Here is a 19,534-nt window from a genome sequence, read left to right as displayed (position 1 = left end):
ACGGAATGCCAGCTTGGCCATCTGATAACCTTGTCTCTAAAGCAACTGAATGGTAAATTAGGACTGCCTGCTTTCATTGCCTCATCTGAGAGACAACAAAGATGTAGAAATATGCTGAGAAAATAAAGTCCATTATACAAATACAATTGACCTAAGAGATCCAAAGAATAAAACTGATCCTTTGCCCAGGTTGAAAGGCTGTTTAGGAAAGTAATCACGTCCAAATGATTACCTTGCAATACAAAGGGTTTCTTCTCTTTCCCTTTTTAAATGTGATTGAAGTCTCCATTAATATTTTGATCTGAAACTATAATAATTTAAAATTTATACAACTATTCCAGTGAAATAAAAAACTCTGAAAAGTATGTAAAGTCTGAGTTGTTATGGGAACAATGGAGTGGAACACTCTTGCCCTTTTTAATTCCTTTGTCAAATAGAAACAGCTCTGATTCTGAATCACCAGGTCAACCCTCAGCTTCCTATGTTACCAATGTCCTTCTACAGGGTGATTTACACCTCACTAAGGAAGTATGAGAGCTTTAGGGCCAGATTGTTTTTTATTACTTTTTATCTTGAAATAATTCCAAACTTACAGAAATGTTGCAAAAATGGTACTAAGGGTTTCCATTTATCCTAAATCTAGATTTACCAATTATTAACATTTTTTCTCTCTCTGCATATTTTTTCCTGAACCATTTGAAAATAAGTTGCAGACATGATGCCCCCTCACCATTAAATATTTAAGTGTGTATCTCCTAACAAGGACATTTTCTTATATAACCATAGTACAATTATCAAGGTCAGAAAATTAACATTGATACAATACTGTTATCTAATTTATAGACTTGATTCTAGCTGGGATGCAATTTTGAAATATATATTACTAGCCTTTTATTTTTGCGTAATCTTTGATCAAGGAATCATAATCGGGGTCAGCAAACTATAGCTGTTTTAAAAAAGTTTTATTGGAAAACAGCCACACTCATTTGTTTATGTATTGTCTCTGTCCGCTTTAGAGTTAAAACAGCAGAGTTGAGTAGTTGCAACAGTTACTATCTGGCCCTTTATAGAAAAAGTGTGCCAAACCATGACTTAAATGTGCATGAATATATATACACTGCCATTATAGATTTCTCTACAACATCAAAAAATTGGAAAAAGTCTAAATGTTTATCAATAAATGATTGGTTAAATAAATTATGGTACCCAGTGGAATATCATGCAGATATAAAAACAATAATACATGTATATGGCGATGAAAATATGCCCTCAGTATATTGCTAAGTTGGAAAAAAAAGTAGGTTATAAAATACACAATCTCATTTTATTCTTATTTAAAGAACCATACCTAAGGGCGGGACAGGAATAAAGACAGATGTAGAGAATGGACCTGAGGACACAGGGGCGGGAGGCAGGGAGGGGAAGCTGGGACGAAGTCAGGGAGTAGCACTGACACATATACACTACCAAATGTAAAATAGCTAGTGGGAAGCAGCTGCATAGCACAGGGAGATCAGCTCAGTGCTTTATGACTACCTAGAGGGGTGGGATAAGGAGGGTGGGAGGGAGGCGCAAGAGGGAGGGGATATGGGGATATATGTATACATATAGCTGATTCACTTTGTTAGCAGAAACTAACACAACATTGTAAAGCAATTATATTCTAAAAAAGATGTAAAAAAAAAAAAAAGAGAACCATAAACATACCTCATGAATAGTGTGTGTATACTTGTATTTATAAAGTTCTTCTAAAAAGTTATTAGTGGTTTCTCTGGATAGTAGGATTATGGCTGACTTTTGCAGCTTTCTTTTATAGCCTTCTGAATTTATTTTTAATATGGGCAAAAAAAGAAAGCTCATACCAATTTCCAAACATATATCACTTTTATCTTATAGAAATTACTGATTTTACTGTTAAAATATGCAAGTATCCTCCAATTTCACAAATGAATGTATCACCACAAAAACTAAAACTCTGCTTCATGATAGCTACTTCCTTATGCTCAATGGTTTCTTACTTAGACTTCTGACAACATTCTCAGTGTTGATCAATTTATGAAAGATAACTCACACATCATTTAGAAAACAAGCTATCTGTCTATACTCGAAGATAATTACTTGATAACCTTTAAAGAAATATAATTTTTGACCCAGAAGTAGTCTTTTTTTACAGTGATTAATAAAAACATTATCTCTTCCAGTATAGAGCATACTATTTATATATAAACAGCTTTCAAATATAACCACATATTTGCCTAGTACAATCCAGTATCAATGTAATCAACATGCTTACAAATGGGAAATGAAGCTGTCCCTAAACCCACTTTAAATGCTATTCATGGTCAATATGTACGTGGAGAAATACACAACACCTTATGGAAATACTCATTTGATAGGGCACATGTATTAAGCATTGTTGTTGCTGCCCTTTCCAGTTGGCTGTTTGAAGATGATAACACAAATTTCAACCTGGTTTTACTTTTGGCCTATGCATCTTAAAGTACCTTCAATAAGTAAATGATAAACTTCACATTTATAGTAAAATGCAAAAATGAGTGCTACTACTTCCTATATGTTCTAATATTCTATTATTACAGACATCTAGACTTTTTTTACTGTGCTATGACATTAACACTCTTTATTCCTAAGAAGTTCTTACTTGTCTTAAACCTTCTTGAAATTTAAGTTTGTCAATGCTTTACCCTCAGCTGAGATGGCCAACAGCTAGTTGATCTCTATCCTTCTTATAATAGCCTTTAATAAACTTGCTGAGGTTCTTAAAAGTCACCATTTGAAACTCTTGTCTTAAAACAACACTATCCTTTGAGGAAGCTATTTCCTTGTCCTCCTCCCCTTGTTATAGGAAGGACTTAAAAGGGAGAGGGGGATTTATAAGGATATACAAAATATCAGATAGCACTAAAAACACTGGAGCAAAAGAGGCGGCATTTGGGTCAAGTTCAGTAATAAAAGTTACTGTTACAGTTACCATGATACTGGGCAAAGTGTTTAACCATTACTATTATCTCTTTTTTAGAGATTATGAAATAACTTGTTCACGGGCATAGAACTTGAGTGGAAGAGCTGGACCTGAAGCCACCATTCACGGAGATGGTACAGTAATGAAGAATACCGGCTCTGGGTGTGCAGACTGCTTTTACCACCTGCTTAGCTGGATGATCTGGGTAGGTTACTTTCTCTCTGTGTCTCAGTTTCCTCGTACATAAAATGGAGATGATAATAGTGCCTATTCTCATGGAATTGTTGTAAGAATTAAATGGTTAATGCATATGTCTTAAAATCCTGAGAGGCACAGAGAAATCACTCATATCTTGTTATTGCTCCTAAATATCACTGGACTGAACGCACATGGGCAAGGAATTGTATACACTGCAGGATCTCTGACAAAACCTCTCTAACACTTTTCTAAATTGTTTATTTCCTAGTTCTGTATCCTGCATCTGAGTGTATGACTCAGAAAATGAGCTATTTGGCTAAATGGATTTCTACGTTAAGGTGCTACTGTGCCTTGAATAGGAATGTTTTAGTTCATGACAAAGTATGAACTTAGTGAATCAGTTTTACTTGGATTGCAGTGAACTGGAGGGTTCTAAGAAACAGAATGTTTAAGTTTTATTAAAACCAACGTTTAAGTTTCATTAATATTATTTCCTTAACTTGTTCTCAAAAGCTCTTTCAAAAAAATATTTAGATTCTTATTATTCTTTTGTGAAACCATTCTGCTTCTCTTTATCCTACTTGAAAAAAGAAATCTAAAAACAGAGTATATACCCAAAATAAAGTTTTCAACTTACCAGATACTAAAACTTTCATCAACAGCACTGAAAATATTAAAAACAAACAAACGAAAATGAATAATCAAAGCAGCACATAAAAAAAAAATCCATCTCTGGACTGACTTTTGACCATCACTGTACCTCAACTTCAACACATCCAGAATAAGATCTCCTTCCTCTTCTTCCTTCTCCCTCCTCATTGCTCTCGTCTTTCTGGCTTCCTCTCTCCTTCTCCAAAACCCCCTCCATTTCCAGTGGTATCCAAGCCACAATGATTCTATTTTCCATTTTCACCACCATTCTGTTTCAGACCTTCATTACCCTTCACCTCTTCTATTTCAAGTCTTCCCCTTGTCAAATCATCCTTGACTTTACCCATTTGCTGCCAGATTTAGTAAACATCTTACTACCTACTATATGCCAGATACTGTGCTAGACATTTTAATATACAGAGTCTCATTTATCCCTTACACACCATGTGAAGCACTATCATTCCCATTTTATAGAGGAATAAAATACTTGTGGATGAGATAGGTTTGGGGACTGTCAATAAATGAAATATCCTTCTGTCAATAAGTGAAATAGCTAAGACTCAAAGTGAGAGCCAAGTCTGCCTAAAGCAAGATTGTGATGAGATCACTTTCATTTTAAAAGCCTCCATAACTGCTAACTGTCTGGGAGTAACAGCCAAACTTCTTAGGCTGGTATTTAAAGCACTTCTTTAATTGGATAACATGGTCCAATCCTTTTACTCTTGTTTTGCATGATCTTCCTGCATTACCATATTCTTCAGCCAACCTGGATGACTCAATGTATCCTAAACATACTCAAACATTCATACTCTTTATTTGGGTTTACCCCATGTTTTCCACCTTGAAATGCCCTCCTTACTACCATTTTAAAATCCTATATATACTGTGAGGCTTGGCTCAAATGTCACCTCAAAATATTCTTTCCTGGTTTTTCCAAAAGAATGCTATCTCCCCTTCAACAGAACCTCATAGTGCTTTATTATGAAACTCTCTTAGAGCATTCATATGCTATAGTAATATTGATGCTCATCATACTGTTCTTATTTCCTCCTCCTTGAAGGAAGGGACCACATTCTCATTGCCTTGCACCTCATACTCAGTTTCTTCTTTCTCATACCCAGTGCCTTACACTGACTTGATTTGGAGACACTTCTATATTTTAACCTAAGTTTCTACTCTTTTCACAGAATTTCACAATCATATTAAACACACTTAGAAAATATGAGACAGAAAACTGCATCCCTCATTTCTAACCAAGATGAACTTTAAGAGTGGAAATGCTGAATAGGATTTACTACTAAAGCTCAAAGGCATTTAGTTTATTTAAGAAGCCAAATTATAGAACATTACATATGGTTAAAATTTCTTTGGTCCCTACTGTATTCGCAAATATTATCAAATGAAACTAAACCAGAGTTTTCATAAAAACTGACATTTTCAAAAAAGCTTTATTTGCTTTAATCTTTCTCTTCCTTTTGACAAGATTAAGACTGTAAATGGCAAATGGTTAAATAGGAGCACCAAATAATACTATCTGCAAGGCATCTGGCCTTAAACAAACACACCAAAATGCCAACTCTGAAGCATCTAGCCTAATGTATTTATAAATTTGTCTGTCTCTGATGTTCTTACTTGAAACCACAGTTCTTTAGGGAGTTCTTTGAGACTCTTTGTATGTACACTCAATAATTCATGGACAAATATCATTCAGCAAGAACTTCTAAAACTCTCCAAAACTAAAAGGGAAGTAAGGCAAGTAAAATTTTAGATCCCACAGTCATTTTATTTAGGCTATGCTGAACTACACTCATTGGGTAAGAAGTTCTTCTGATATTTTAAATAATGCCATTATACCATTATGTACCGTATTTGTAAACTCCTCACTCTAAAAACCAGGCTTTTTATACAGAAGGAATATTGAGCAGTAAATCTAATTTTGTGGACCTCCTCAACCTAAACATTTTTATTTGCTTAAAGCATACATCAGAGATAGCCTTGAAGGAAGAAAAGAGACAGAAATGTAACTATGTCATGCTGAAAGTTTGGAAGAAAAAAGGTTAAGGGTAAATGGAGGCTCATAGCTAAACAGACAGCTTCAGTGTTCCCCAAAACATTTATTGAATACCCACTAAATGCCAAGTGCTGAAAGCAAAAACAATCATGGTATCTGCTGTAAAGGAAGATACTGGCAGAGATAACCCCAATCAAATTATCATACAAATATAAATGAAAACTCCCAACTGTGATAAATATTAACAAAGAGTTTCATGCTCACTAGGAAAGGTTTCCCAGAGAAATGATGATTGGTTGGTGAGTCAGTTAGGGACTGATAAGAAGGCAGACACACATAAATATTTGAAACAGAAGGACTTTAAAAGGAGGAAATGGCTACTCAGTGATGGAAGAACTGAGAACCAAACAGGAGACAGTGAAGCAACTCTGTCTCAGATAGTCACTACCACCCTTCGGCTGGAAGGACAGAGGGAAGAAGTAGTATTAGGTGAGGCCAGGGGCTGGAGCATCAAGCAGAAGCTGGAAGCATGGTGAGCCTGTCCTGTGAGAAGCATGGAGCCATGAAGGCCACTTATCCTCCCCTCCCTCCTCCCAGGACATTCACTGAACAACTGCAACATGCCAGGAATTCTACTAGGTGCAGGACACATAGCATAAATAGAATATAGCATATTTGTGCTCCTGCAAAGTCTATCAGCAAGTACGTAGTATGCAGTATTACCAAAGACCTTTTAAGTGCCCTTCTTTTAGCATTTAGCATGTAATTATCATTAGCGCTATGAGATTTATCTTCATAGACCCAGAGACTTAGTTCCTTGCTCCATAAATCTGTTGATCATTCTATTGTTTACTTTGTATATTTATATGCTTCCGTTAATCATTCACCCACCTTTGTCTTTTCAGCTGAAGAACATTAATTTTTTCCCATCCATTTATCTTTATATGGCTATCTCACTTCCATATAAAGTTCAGTTCTTTCTCCCCACCTTATCTAGCAATTATAAATTTCTTGTATTATAGAAACCAGAAATGTACAAATAATTTATTCTCTCTGAGAACTTCATAGTTTTAAAATAAGCATATTCATTTTGTGACACCCACTCTAATGAAAAGTTGTCTTGTTTTGGAGGTACAATGATATATTGTCTATTTCTTTAGGGAGCCTAGATCTCACATATTTTAGGCAGTTTGGAATTCTTTCTTACATATTTGTCCTGAGAGAGCTTTCTCAATTTTGTACCTTTTAACTTGGCACGTTTTATCGACAGAAGTTTAATGACATGTGCAAATCTGAATATTATATTGTACGTTGCTCCCTCTACATCTGTGCTGTCTGATACAGTCACCACTAGCCGCATGTGGCTGAGCACTTGAAGTGTGGCTAGGATGAATTGTGATGTGCTCTAAGTGTAAAATATCCTCCAGATTTCAAAGACTATAAAAAAAAATCTCCTTAATTTTTATGTTGATTACATGTGGAAATGACAATATTTTAGGTGTATGGGTCAAATAAAAGATTACTAAAATTGTTTACTTGTTAATTTCTACTTTAAAAAATATGGCTACAAGAAAACTTAAAATTACCTAAGTGGCATGCATTTTATTTCTATTGGACAGTGCTATTTTAGATCATTTGTGAAAACTGATCAAAGTCCCAGACTCAATCATTCAGGATATCACACCTGGTCATTTTTACCCTGTTTCCCCTATCCTTGATGCAGATCTATCTGAGATAAAATATTCTCCTAGTAATTAGATGATTTGGGAACCTCTGGTATGGATCTTCATCAAAAGCTTTCTGAAAGTTGAGAATGCATTTACTGTTTCCAGTTCTTCTATATGCTTGTATGGCATCTTCATATTAGACAGGAAAGATTTCCCTATACATTGTATTTTCTCCAAAATGACTACTTTCCCTCTACCAAATGTTTCCTGTATTCAGTGGCCCTAACCTCTACTCTGGAAGTAAAGGGAGACTCACTGAACTCTATAAGGCATATTATCAGGCTCAATATTTGGCAATTAAACATGGCTGATCTTATTATGAAGGCCTTTCCACTCAAATTCCATCTCCCCATAGTTTCAGAGCCTTCCTTGCCTCTGCTCTAAAATGATTCCACTAACACCACTCCCAAATTGTCTCCTAATTATCAGAATACCACACACAGTCTAGTTTTGTTCGAGGTAGTGGGATTTAAGGGAGCAAGTACAGATCCTACGGGCAAAAGACTTTGGGTCTTTGTATACGGTAAAAGTATCAATATTTCATAGACTCTGAAGTATTACATATGTGACATATTTGGTTCACATGTCTCTTTTCCTACACTGACAGTTCTTAGAAAGTAGGCATCATCTCTTCAAATGTCTAAATGTAAGGCTATGTTTAAAAGAAAATGGAAGGGAACCTGATATAAATTATTTATTTCTCAGAATCAGATCCTTTCAGAAAATGAGGTTTTGGGACTTCCCTGGTGGCACAGTGGTTAAGAATCCGCCTGCCAATGCAGGGGACAAGGGTTTGAGCTCTGGTCTGGGAAGATCTCACATGCTGTGGAGCAACTGGGCCTGTGCACCACAACTACCGAGTGTGTGTTCTGGAGCCCACGAGCCACAACTACTGAGCCCGCGTGCCACAACTACTGAAGCCCGCGCACCTAGAGCCCGTGCTCTGCAACAAAGAGAAGCCAACTCAATGAGAAGCCCGTGCACCGCAATGAAGAGTAGCCCCCGCACTCCGTGACTACAGAAAGCCCGCATGCAGCAACGAAGACCCAACGCAGCCAAAAATAAATAAATAAATAAAATTATATATATATAAAAAATGAGGTTTTGATAGGGAAGCAGCAGTACAGAGAAGGAAAAGTACCACTCAAATCAAACAAAAAGAAAGTCTAGACTCTAGATAATTCTTCTGACTTCATAATTTTGGGTGCAGTAGACCCTATCTAAAGCCCTTCTTATAGCAGTGGCCAATTTCAAGTTGCCAGCTGACACCATATAACCCTCTGAAAGGAAAACATTCATTCTGATTAAGAGCTCCAAATTATTATTTATGGACTCTCCCCAAGTTGTTTGCTGAATGCTTTTCAGGAATTTATTACTTCTTATTTTTCAGACAGATCTGAAATATGACATTTCCTAATGTCTTTAACCATAGTTCCCTCTGGTACCTGCATACTGGGCTACATGAAGTGCTTCTACTTCTTTTTACAATGAACACATGACTGTTCCAGGATCTCTCTTTTGTCCACCTAATATATTCAGGGAAGATTCTTTTCTAATTCATCTCCACTTCAAAGGAAGAAATCGATATTCTTCCTTCCGCTTTGACAGTGACATATTTATGCCAATGGACTGACTTAACAAGTTAGATTTTTAGCCTTCTATCTCTAATTAGAGAAGGAAAGACTTGACCCTTACAAAGGACAATTGCTATCAAGTGTCTGAGTGCATAGTGTGGTAGGGTGGAAGGAGAGGGAATAGGGTTAGTATCAAAAAATGTACATTAAAAAGCTTGTTTTTAAAATTAAAACTCTTTTCATAACTCCTTTTATTCAGAATGGAGAACAAGGGAAAGAACTAGACTGAACAGCCGGGTGCCAAAAGGCCCCCAGTGCTTTTTCCTCTACCCCAGAGCTCCCAGATTCAGAGGTTCCACAGCTCATATTCATGGTGCCTTCTTCTCTTCTCTCCAAATGGCCTCAAGAATTCCAGGTTGCACCAAGAATAAAACAATGTTTGAAGACTCCAGTGACAGTGGGGATAAACGATGGAAGAGAAGACATGGATGGCACAGGCAGGATAGTTGAGAGAGAGTAAGAGAAAAGAACATTTACCGATAACCTATTTTATGTCTGGGGCTAAGGGTAAAGCAAGTGGGTGGAGATGAGGGAACTCCAACTCTGGGAGGGTAAGACTCAGGATCTCTCCCTCTTAAAAACTATGTGTGTCTATGTGACATTTATGAGATCTGTTTGCTTTACCATGCATATAATAATGATTATGTATACTCAATATGTTTAATATATGTCAGATTAATTTTATTGTGAATGTTATTTGATAAGTACTATAAATTCTAGAGTTATACAGTTGTTTTCATAGTTTCCTACTGAAATATCATGGCCTGAAACTTTTTTAAAATCTGAAAACTCCTTGAATTTTCTTCCCTAGTTAAAGGGAAGCAAATTATCATCGCCACACCTGCATAATGCAACAGACTGAAATAAATCATAAAGTGCCTTGTCTCTTTTGGTATAGGTAAACATATTTTTAGTATTGGCTCTCTCATCTCTTGCAAGATGATCTTATAATTTTTGTTTAAGCCTAATTTCTAATTTATTTGCTATCAAATCTTATGTGATTCTCAGGAGGAATCTTCCTTATTTATTATTTTTAAGGAACAAACACTACCACAAAGTACCTCATTTACCCTATGAGCTCTTTCATTGTGCAAATGAGCTAATAAGCAGGGCACTGACCTAAGTGTCTGATTTTGATCCAAACTTTCCTCAGATATCTAATAAATAGGAAGTAGGTTCTATGCAGCGTATTTATTAAATTCTTCTTTTCAACTATTTCCTGATATCCCAATTCAAGAAAAATTCCATTAAAAATAAAAAGTCATCAAATGAATTTGAATTTTTCTTGTGGCAAGACTGTGGACCGGCCTCCTAAAAGGCATTAGTAACTCTTTTTCCCTTGCCTTCTACCTCTACTGAGGCTGAAAAACTAAAATGATTCCCCATACTTCCTTACCGCTGGGGGAGGCCACATGATTTAGTTCTAGCCAATGAGATATAAGTGGAACTTCTAGGAAAGCATTTTAAAAAACCAAAACCTGGCTGACATGTCTCTTCGGCATGCCTTATGCCTCACCCTTTTTCTTGAAAGATGGATACCTAGGGGTGCATTAGCCATCTTGCAACCATGGAGACAAAAACCCTGTGCTATGGATGATGGAGGAGAAAGCCAATAAGAGCCATGCTCCTTGATTACAATATTGCTGAGCTGCCATACTAACCCAGGGCTTATCACACAAGACAGATAATCCTTTTCTTGCTTAAGCCACTATTCATTAGATTTTGCTAGGACTCGCAGCTATTGCATTACAACTGTTCCATCTCCACAACTGCCCAACCCATCTCCACCCCCCCCCCATATTTGTGCAAATACTACAAATTTAAAACTTTCCATCTATTATTGATCTTCCCTAATTTAACAGCATAAGGTACATTATGCTTTAAAAAATGTCTGAAAAACTCAAAGGCATATTTAAAATATGTAATTAATTTTTCTTTCATTCTGCATATTCATTGAAACTGGTGGCTAACTTCACTTAATAAATTTCAAAATTAAAAAAACTGATTTAAACCTGAATTATTTATTTATACAAAGATAGCTTCTAAACTCAAATACTTTTTAGCATACTTTTTTTTAATGATGTACTTTTTTGCTAGCCAAATTTACAATGTATCTCAAATTATCAAATCCTATTCTGTAATGCTTTATGTAATCTTGAGAAACACTCTAATTCTCCTCCCTAGAGTTATTAAATTCAGACATATGTAATTTAGTGCCTGGAGACACTTCAGTGCCGCTGACATTTTTGACACCAGATGTAATTAGTAACCTAGAATTCCTTCTCCAAAACTACCTATGACATATGCTAAGATCTAAAATTATGACTCAAGATTAAAGTCTTACTAACCTTTGCTACAAAATATTAAAGCTGTCTAATCTCATATTTTTGCAAGTATAATAAAGGAAACTGAAAATGCCAATTGCAATGGCAAGTTATGACCATTTCATACCTAGACAAAACAATACTGCTTTTTCATGTATTTATTATTTCAGAACAAATTATAAAGCTGGTTATTTTCTCTGAGGAGTTGCTTCAAACTGCTTGAGATGTAACTTAAAGGTGGCATGAACAACCATGAGAGAAAGGGGAGATTTTCCTAAAAAAAACTATTTTGACCCTGTCATTCCCATGCCCCAAATCCTATTCTCCCAACTACTTTCATACATTCAAACTCTGGGGGTCAGCCCATCTTCCCTTTCCAGCTTTACTTCTCCCTACTTTCTCATACTCATTAAAATTACTCTATTTATTCCAAAAGAATTTCACACTGCTCAATTTTTTATATAAGAATGTTCACAATTATTACATGGAGAAATTGGAAACAATTTAAAAGTCAAAGAGGCATCCAAAAAAATACCACATAACCATTAAAAGTCATAATTTTTGACAGCATGGCAATATGCTTATGTATCTATTTAAGAGAATTGTAACTTTTTAAAAATGCTATGAAGAATAACAGACTATCCCAGAAATACCAAAAAGCACATTACTACTACTATAAAACAGCTAGGTAGTACAGTTCAAAAGTACCTATTCACCAGTATAATGAAGACATAATAGAGAGTTTTCCTAAATATTGGCTACAAATAATAATCATAGGATTTGCTATACTGCCACCAAGAGTTAAATGTGATAGAAACAGCTAAACATCTAACTTACTAAATACAGCTTTAAAGAACACAACTATAATTTATTCCTGCAAAAAACTACTGATGTGCTAAATAGATCTTACCTTAAAACAGACTAAAAGCAACTCTGGAGAGGTCTAGGGGTTCCAAAAGCACTCTTGGAATTTTATTATTACCAAACCCTAAGATGGTGTGAAAAAAACTCGAACGAACTTTTTGGCCAGCCCAATATTTCAGTATATGCTTAGTAAATTAAATAAATTTTCTTTACAAAAAAAAGCTGAGGATCCCTTTAGGACACTGATTTTTTTTTTCTTCCCTATTTCAGCCATAAAATGCTAGGATTCTATTTTCATTGTGAAACTTAATGGGCTTAATAAAGAAATTCTGTAGACAACATCTTGATAAATGCTCTAAAATCTTTAATAGACAACTAGATTTATGCAAATTCCAAGAAGCATAACATAACTGCTATTAAAACTGCTATGCAGAATATTCAGAAAACACCAACTCAACTTTGGTTGAGTTGTTTGGTTGTTGGTTATTAGCTCAACAAATCAGCTAATAACTAGTGACAATTTTTACTCATTTAGGAATCCAAAGAACCCAAACAAGTCCAATTAAAACACGTTGAGAGGGCATTTCCTGGTGGTGCAGTGGTTAAGAATCCGCCTGCCAGCACAGAGGGCATGGGTTCAAGCCCTTGTCTGGGAAGATCCCACATGCAGTGGAGCAACTAAGCCTGTGGGCCACAACTACTGAGCCTGCGCTCTAGAGCCCATGCTCCACAACAAGAGAAGCCACCGCAATGAGAAGCCCGTGGCGCAGCAATGAGAGAGTAGCCCCCGTTCGCTGCAACTAGAGAAAAGCCTGCATGCAGCAGCGAAGACCCAACACAGCCAAAAATAAATAAATAAAATTAAAAAAAAATGTTGAGAGTAAAGCACTGTTTTTGTGTATTTTTAATTATAGCACTTAAAATATTTTAAAAGCCTTTACATTTTTTTCAAAGTCTTGCAATTTAGGTGACAGTTTCTTTTGAGAGAGATCAAAAAAGAAACTGGAACTCTAAGTCCTTCACACACCAAAAGTATGTCCCAAATCCATTCTCTTCTTTCCATTTCCTTGGCTACCACCTAGTTAAAGTAGCCAACACCTCCCCCTAAATACCTCCTAACTGATCTGATCTCTCAGGTTTACCCCATCCTCCTATAATCCTTTCTCTCTACAGGCAGACGATTATCAAACCTCTCCCCTATGACAGCACCACAAAAACAGGGTCTCTTGTCTTGAACTGTTTCCCCAGCATCTAACACAGTGCCTGGTACAAAGTAAGTGCTCATGAAATATCTGATGAATGAATGAATGCTCTGAATTTACATGCTTTCTAAGGTGTTCAGAATCATTTCCTTCTGATTCCACAACTATGAAACAACTTTAAAGTTATAAAAGGAAAATTAGTTAGACAAGGTTTCTTATGCAAGCAATTAATACTATAGTTTTACATGATTCATTTTATTATGGATATATTGCAACAAGACAAATAAGAGCTATTCATAATTATTTGCATACGACCAAAAATAACTCTAGGATACAGAAATATTAATAAAACAACACTTATAGAATATAAACTTTATACAGATGTAAAGCTATGCAAATCTATTTTACCGTCTTAATAGAACTCCTTTGTTTTTCTTCCCAAACGCCACTGCTCAGCTCAAGTGTGCAATGAATATTTGCCTCTCTGTCATAGGATCCAAAAATAAGTAACCTGCAGTATAAAATAAAACAAGGGGACTATTATACCAATTACATGTATTAAACTTTTTCTTTCTGATCATTATACTAAAAAGTAATAAATTACTCTGTTAACAGAGGAAAAAATTTAATTAAACACTTTGTACAGTATACCCTCTACTGGAAAAGTAAAGCTAAAAATTAGGTGAAATTCTAGGACAAGTTGTTATTCAGCAGCTAAATCAAAGAAATAGAAAGTAGTATCTATTCATGAGGTAAACAAATTGACCAGATATCTATACACAGTAGCAAAAGCTATAGATTTTCAAATCAGCTATAGATTTGAATTTTAAAAATAAGTTGCAGAGTGATACATATATACAGTATGATACCATATCTATAAAAATTAAACATAAAATAGTACAATACAGTTGCTATGAACACACATACATACATGTACATCTCTACCTACTAATGTGACCTTGGGCAAATTATTTAACTTCTCTAAACCCATCTCTTCCTCTGGAAAATTCAGGCCAAAAATAAAACTTACCTCTTAGAGCTGTTGTGAGAATAAAAGACAATGCATATAAGGCATTTAGCATAGTGTCTAGCAAACAGTCAGTGCTCAGTAAATGTTTATTATTTCTATTATCTTGAAAATAACTGTCAGGGAATAATTGTATCACTTAATTTTACTGTTTAATATTCAGATCTAAAAAGGAAATCTTGGGTCCAATCTTGAGATGACAAAGCAGTTTTTCTTATTGAAGGAAAAAACTGTTACCCACATGCTCAACTTCTATATTATCTATCTTCTAAGCCAGAATGTAATTCTGCCAATGTTCTTTAGGAGTAAGTTTGAGACTACCTTTAGCATTAATCAACATTTTGACTGCTACTCTATTACTTTATCTCTACACGAAGATTATAGGGATAGGAGTGAGATAATGAAAGAAAAGTGGATAAAAGACCTTAGAGTAATAAGAGAAAATTGTGTCCTAAGGTTGGAGAACTCAAGCAAATCATGTCCATACTTCACAAACTGGCTTCATAACCTGAAAAGTCAGAATAAACTCATGGCAAAAAAAAGTTCATAAATTTAAATAATTTTTAATCTGAAAGGCAACTTAAACTTACTGCTCAACAATTTACTGCCAAGAGCATTAAGAAGATTCATAATTATAAAACACTAAGTTTAGGAAAATGAGAATTTTCATTCATCAAAGCTCTGCTGCCACCATGTGTCCAAAAGAGCAAACTACCTAAAGGCCTTTACGGTCATGCAGAGAAGGCTATGCACCAGCTAGTACTCTCAAATTCTCATCAGATATTACAGGATTCAGGAATAAGAAAGCATAATGCTTGGAATCTCCCCCTGAAATCATAAGTCATTCTATATTTTTCATAACACCTTTCTTTACATTTTAAAAACATACAACAAAAATTAACTCAAAATAAGTCACAGACCTAAATGTCTAATAAGAAAACATAAAAGCAAATCTTTGTGACCTTGGATTAGGCAATGATTTAAGATGGGACACCAAAAGCACAAGTAACAAAAGAAAAAATAGGTGAATGGGACTTCACTGAAATTAAAATTTTTGTGCTTCAAAGGATACCACCAAGTAAGCAAAAAGACAATCCACAGAAAGGGTGAAAATATGTGCAAATCATGTATCTCGTAAGGACCTAGTATAACCTAATTTAAAAATGGACAAAGAAAATGAATAGACATTTCTCCAGAGAAGATATGCAAAAAGCCAATAAGCACGTGAAAATATGCTCAACACCATTAGCAATCAGGAAATGCAAATCAAAACCACAATGAGATACTACTTCATACCCACTAGATGCCTAATTAAAAAACAGACAATAACAAGTATGGGTGAGGATGTGGAGAACCTAGAATCCTCACATTGCTGGAGGGGTTGTAAAATGATGCAGCCACTTTGAAAAATATTTTGGCAGTTCCATAAAAAGTTAACATAGAGTTAACATATGACCTAGAAATTCCACTCCTAGGTAAATAACCAAGAAAAATGAAAGCATACATTCATACAAAACTTGACATGAATGTTCATAACAGCATCATTCATAATAGTCAAAAAGTGAATACAACCCTTATGTCCATCGGCTCATGAATAGGTAAATAAGACGTGGCATATACATACAATGGAATATTATTTGGCAACAAAAGGAAATGAAGTAATGATACCTGCTACAATATGGATGAACCCTGGAAACAAGCTAAGTGAAAAAAGCCAGTCACAAACTGTATGAAATGTCTGGAAATGGGCAAATTTATAGAGGCAGAAAGTAGACTATTGATTACTTAAGGGCTGGGGGAGGAGGAGTAGGGGGATTAGGAATTGACTGTTAATGAGTATGGAGTTTCTTTGAGAGGGACAAAAATGTTCTAAAATTAGGTTGTGATGACGGCTGTAGAACCCTTTGAACATACTAAAACACATTGAATCATATACTTTAAATGGATAGATTGTATGGTATGTGAATTATATCTCAATAAAGCTGTTTAAAGAGAAAAAGAATAATGAGCGTTCATTAGGGTTATATCAAAAGTCTCAGAGATTTGTTACAAAAAGATATAATAATAAATGCTTGTTTTATTTTTACTATGAATCAATACACTGCAGTAAGATTATGTATTTCAATAAAATATAAAATGGATTTTTATCTGATGTTGACATTTGATAACAGAAAATATTAAAAGAAGGGTCCCTTAAGATAAATTCCAAATAAAAATCATTTAAAATATTGAAATACCACAAATATTTAACATTTAATAGTTATCATTCTTAACAATGAAATTTTAAAGTACATAAAACATTAACTGCCCTATCAGATAGCCTTGATCTTTGTTTTGTGACAAATATTCCAGATACAGAAAACTTTCATTTTAAAAGCAACTGATCAACTATTAAAAGTACTTCCAAAAACACCTTTAGGTTGGGTTGTTAGGCTCTATGTTGCTTCAGATGTTTATTTCTTTTCTTAAGGATGAAAATATTTTGTCTGATTACCCTGAATTTAATTTTGCCATTGAAATAGATACTGCTTTTATTAATTCTGATTTTAGATCAACTTCTGAGTCTATGTCAGAGCACTCCACAATACTCACTTCTACTCTTTACATTTCTTCTGTTAAAGTAGTTACAAAGATCTGTAGCCAATGGTGAATATTCTGGAAAAACTGAGCAAACATTACTAGTACTCTAGAAAAGCTAACAACACTACACTAAAGCATGTGTCATAAATGCCAATTTAGTAAAGATCTATTTTGCTTAGAAAACTTATTTCTTTTAAAAAAGTATTATTTCTTAGGATCTGTATAAAGTATACTATGTGTATAAACTTCTTAATATTTATTTTGTTTGCAAGAATGACCCACCATTAGCAACAGACAGGGAAAAAGAGATACCTGAGACTGACTGCTTGGATTGACTGTTTCTCTCCTACAAGCACCAGATCTGGTTCCCGGGACATAATTCCTATGTTAGTGTTTCCTGAACCTGCTTTTGACTTGCAATCAGTGGATTCCTTCAACTACTAATGATTCTATGTTGATTAAGATTTAATTCTTTTAGAAGAAGAATAATAGTATCCCCCATTATCCTGATTTCTTGACTGATTTGGAAAAACATAATTTTCTAGAGAAATGCCAGAAAGGAGTTTCCACTGTACCACTAGTACCAGCCAACTGGGTGAATTAAGAAGGCATTTGCTTTAGTTTACATAGAACATTTAAAACAAAAGTATCCACTTTCATTGTACATCTACAATTCAGTCTTGAGTTAAACAAAGGTTTACCATTCAAATTATATAATCACCAAAAACAAGTAGCAACAGTCACTGGTTAATACATATTTTGAGTAAAATGAACACTCAACATATATTGAATTAACAAGAAATGAGTACAAATACATTTCTACTATTACTACTTCCTAAGGGAGTAGGAGTCTGTACTGCAAACAAAAAAGGCAAAGAAAATTGCCTTTAGACATGTCTCTGGAAAGAGCTATTAGCTCTATAAAAGTTCTTTCCAATTTCAAAATGTTTATTTTTTTTAAAGGCAAAGGTGTACTGAAACCTCATGTTGAGCATAAGCACAAACATCACCTATCAAGAAACAAAGAGAGAGAATTTATATGACTCAAGACCAAACCACTGAGAAAAGGAAAGGAATTCCCTGTGCACCCTTCTATAAGAAAGTCATTTTTATAATCAAAAGTGAAAACCAAAAATCTTTTTTTCTTTTTTTGGATGATTAAACTTAATTTGAAAGGAGAATCTCACACCTGAAGGGAGTCAAATATCAACTCAAGGGTTGTGAAAAGAATCAAACTTGGCTGACCTCCTATATATGCTTACCTCTGGTCTATATTCCTCCCCCTTGGAAATTATCCCCACCCAGGACTTAACTCTCCCTGACTATGACGAAGACCTCCAAACCTAATCTCCAGTCCCTGTCTTTCTCCTTCTCCATGTCTAAACCGTCAAGTTTGCAGAACACTTCTACAAGGAAATCTAACCATGCCCTACTACTTAAGACATATAAAGTCAAACTCATCTCCCTCTGAAACAAGCACCTCTATTTCCCCCACTAGTCCTGAAAGGGAGAAGCTTTGTCTTGATCTTTATATCTCTAATATTAGAAAATAATCAATACTTGATGACCAAATCAAAGTCAATGAGACCATAATTCTCCTAGACTCAAATCCTTAACATTCCTTTGCCTCTTCCACCTATACCCATCCACATACTCAGTCACTCACTAAACCCTATCCTAGTTATACCAGTTATCCCTTCCTGTTTCTACTAATACACGTCTTTCAAGAACTTACTTCCTCACCTTTAACCTAAATACCTCTTAATTTGTCTCTGGGCCTTCAATTTCTCTTTCTATGCAATCCATATATAAACAGCAATTTCTGAAAACAGTGTATCTTAATATCACCTTCAGACATCTTCAATAAATTCATTAGAAGAACTAATTGACAGTCATGGAATAATGGTGCAAAGAGAGGGAAAATTCAGATAAAACACTATTTTGAATTCTTATTTTTCTGGCCACAGTTCATTTTACAGTTCATTTTTGTTGAAAGTATCATATATAAGTATATAGCATGCCAACATTGCACTTAAACATTTTGGAGTTTGGCATTTTAAAACATAGTGTTGGCTTTATGTCATATGGGTTCATACTTAATTTCTTAAATTCTTTTACAATTCAGACATCAGAAGAATTAAAACAGCTGTTTTACTATATGAAATAGCAGTAGAGGTATACAGGCATACCCTCGTTTTATTGTGCCTTGCTTTGTTGCTCTTTGCTTTACTATAGTTCGTAGATATTGCATTTTTTACAAACTGAGGGTTTGTGACAACCCTGCATCGAGCAAGTCTATCAGCACCATTTTTCCAACAGCATTTGCTCACTTCGTG

The 19,534-nt window shown here is 34.9% G+C and overlaps 1 protein-coding gene across 2 annotated transcripts in view; it reads right to left on the bottom strand.

Annotated features, from left to right (window-relative positions):
* Nucleotides 1-19,534, bottom strand: part of PDZD8 (PDZ domain containing 8) — an 86,734-nt gene that overhangs the window by 20,459 nt on the left and 46,741 nt on the right. For both annotated transcript variants that reach the window (XM_007173165.2, XM_028164238.2), the window contains one exon: nt 14,000-14,102. In XM_007173165.2, the coding sequence (XP_007173227.2) occupies nt 14,000-14,102 (103 nt within the window). The remainder of the gene's footprint in view (nt 1-13,999; nt 14,103-19,534) is intronic.

The sequence above is a fragment of the Balaenoptera acutorostrata genome, chromosome 16 (genome assembly GCF_949987535.1).
Source record: "Balaenoptera acutorostrata chromosome 16, mBalAcu1.1, whole genome shotgun sequence".
NCBI classification, from domain to species: domain Eukaryota; kingdom Metazoa; phylum Chordata; class Mammalia; order Artiodactyla; family Balaenopteridae; genus Balaenoptera; species Balaenoptera acutorostrata.
Note: the sequence above shows the minus strand (reverse complement) of the source record. Positions and strands in the feature narration are given on the sequence as shown.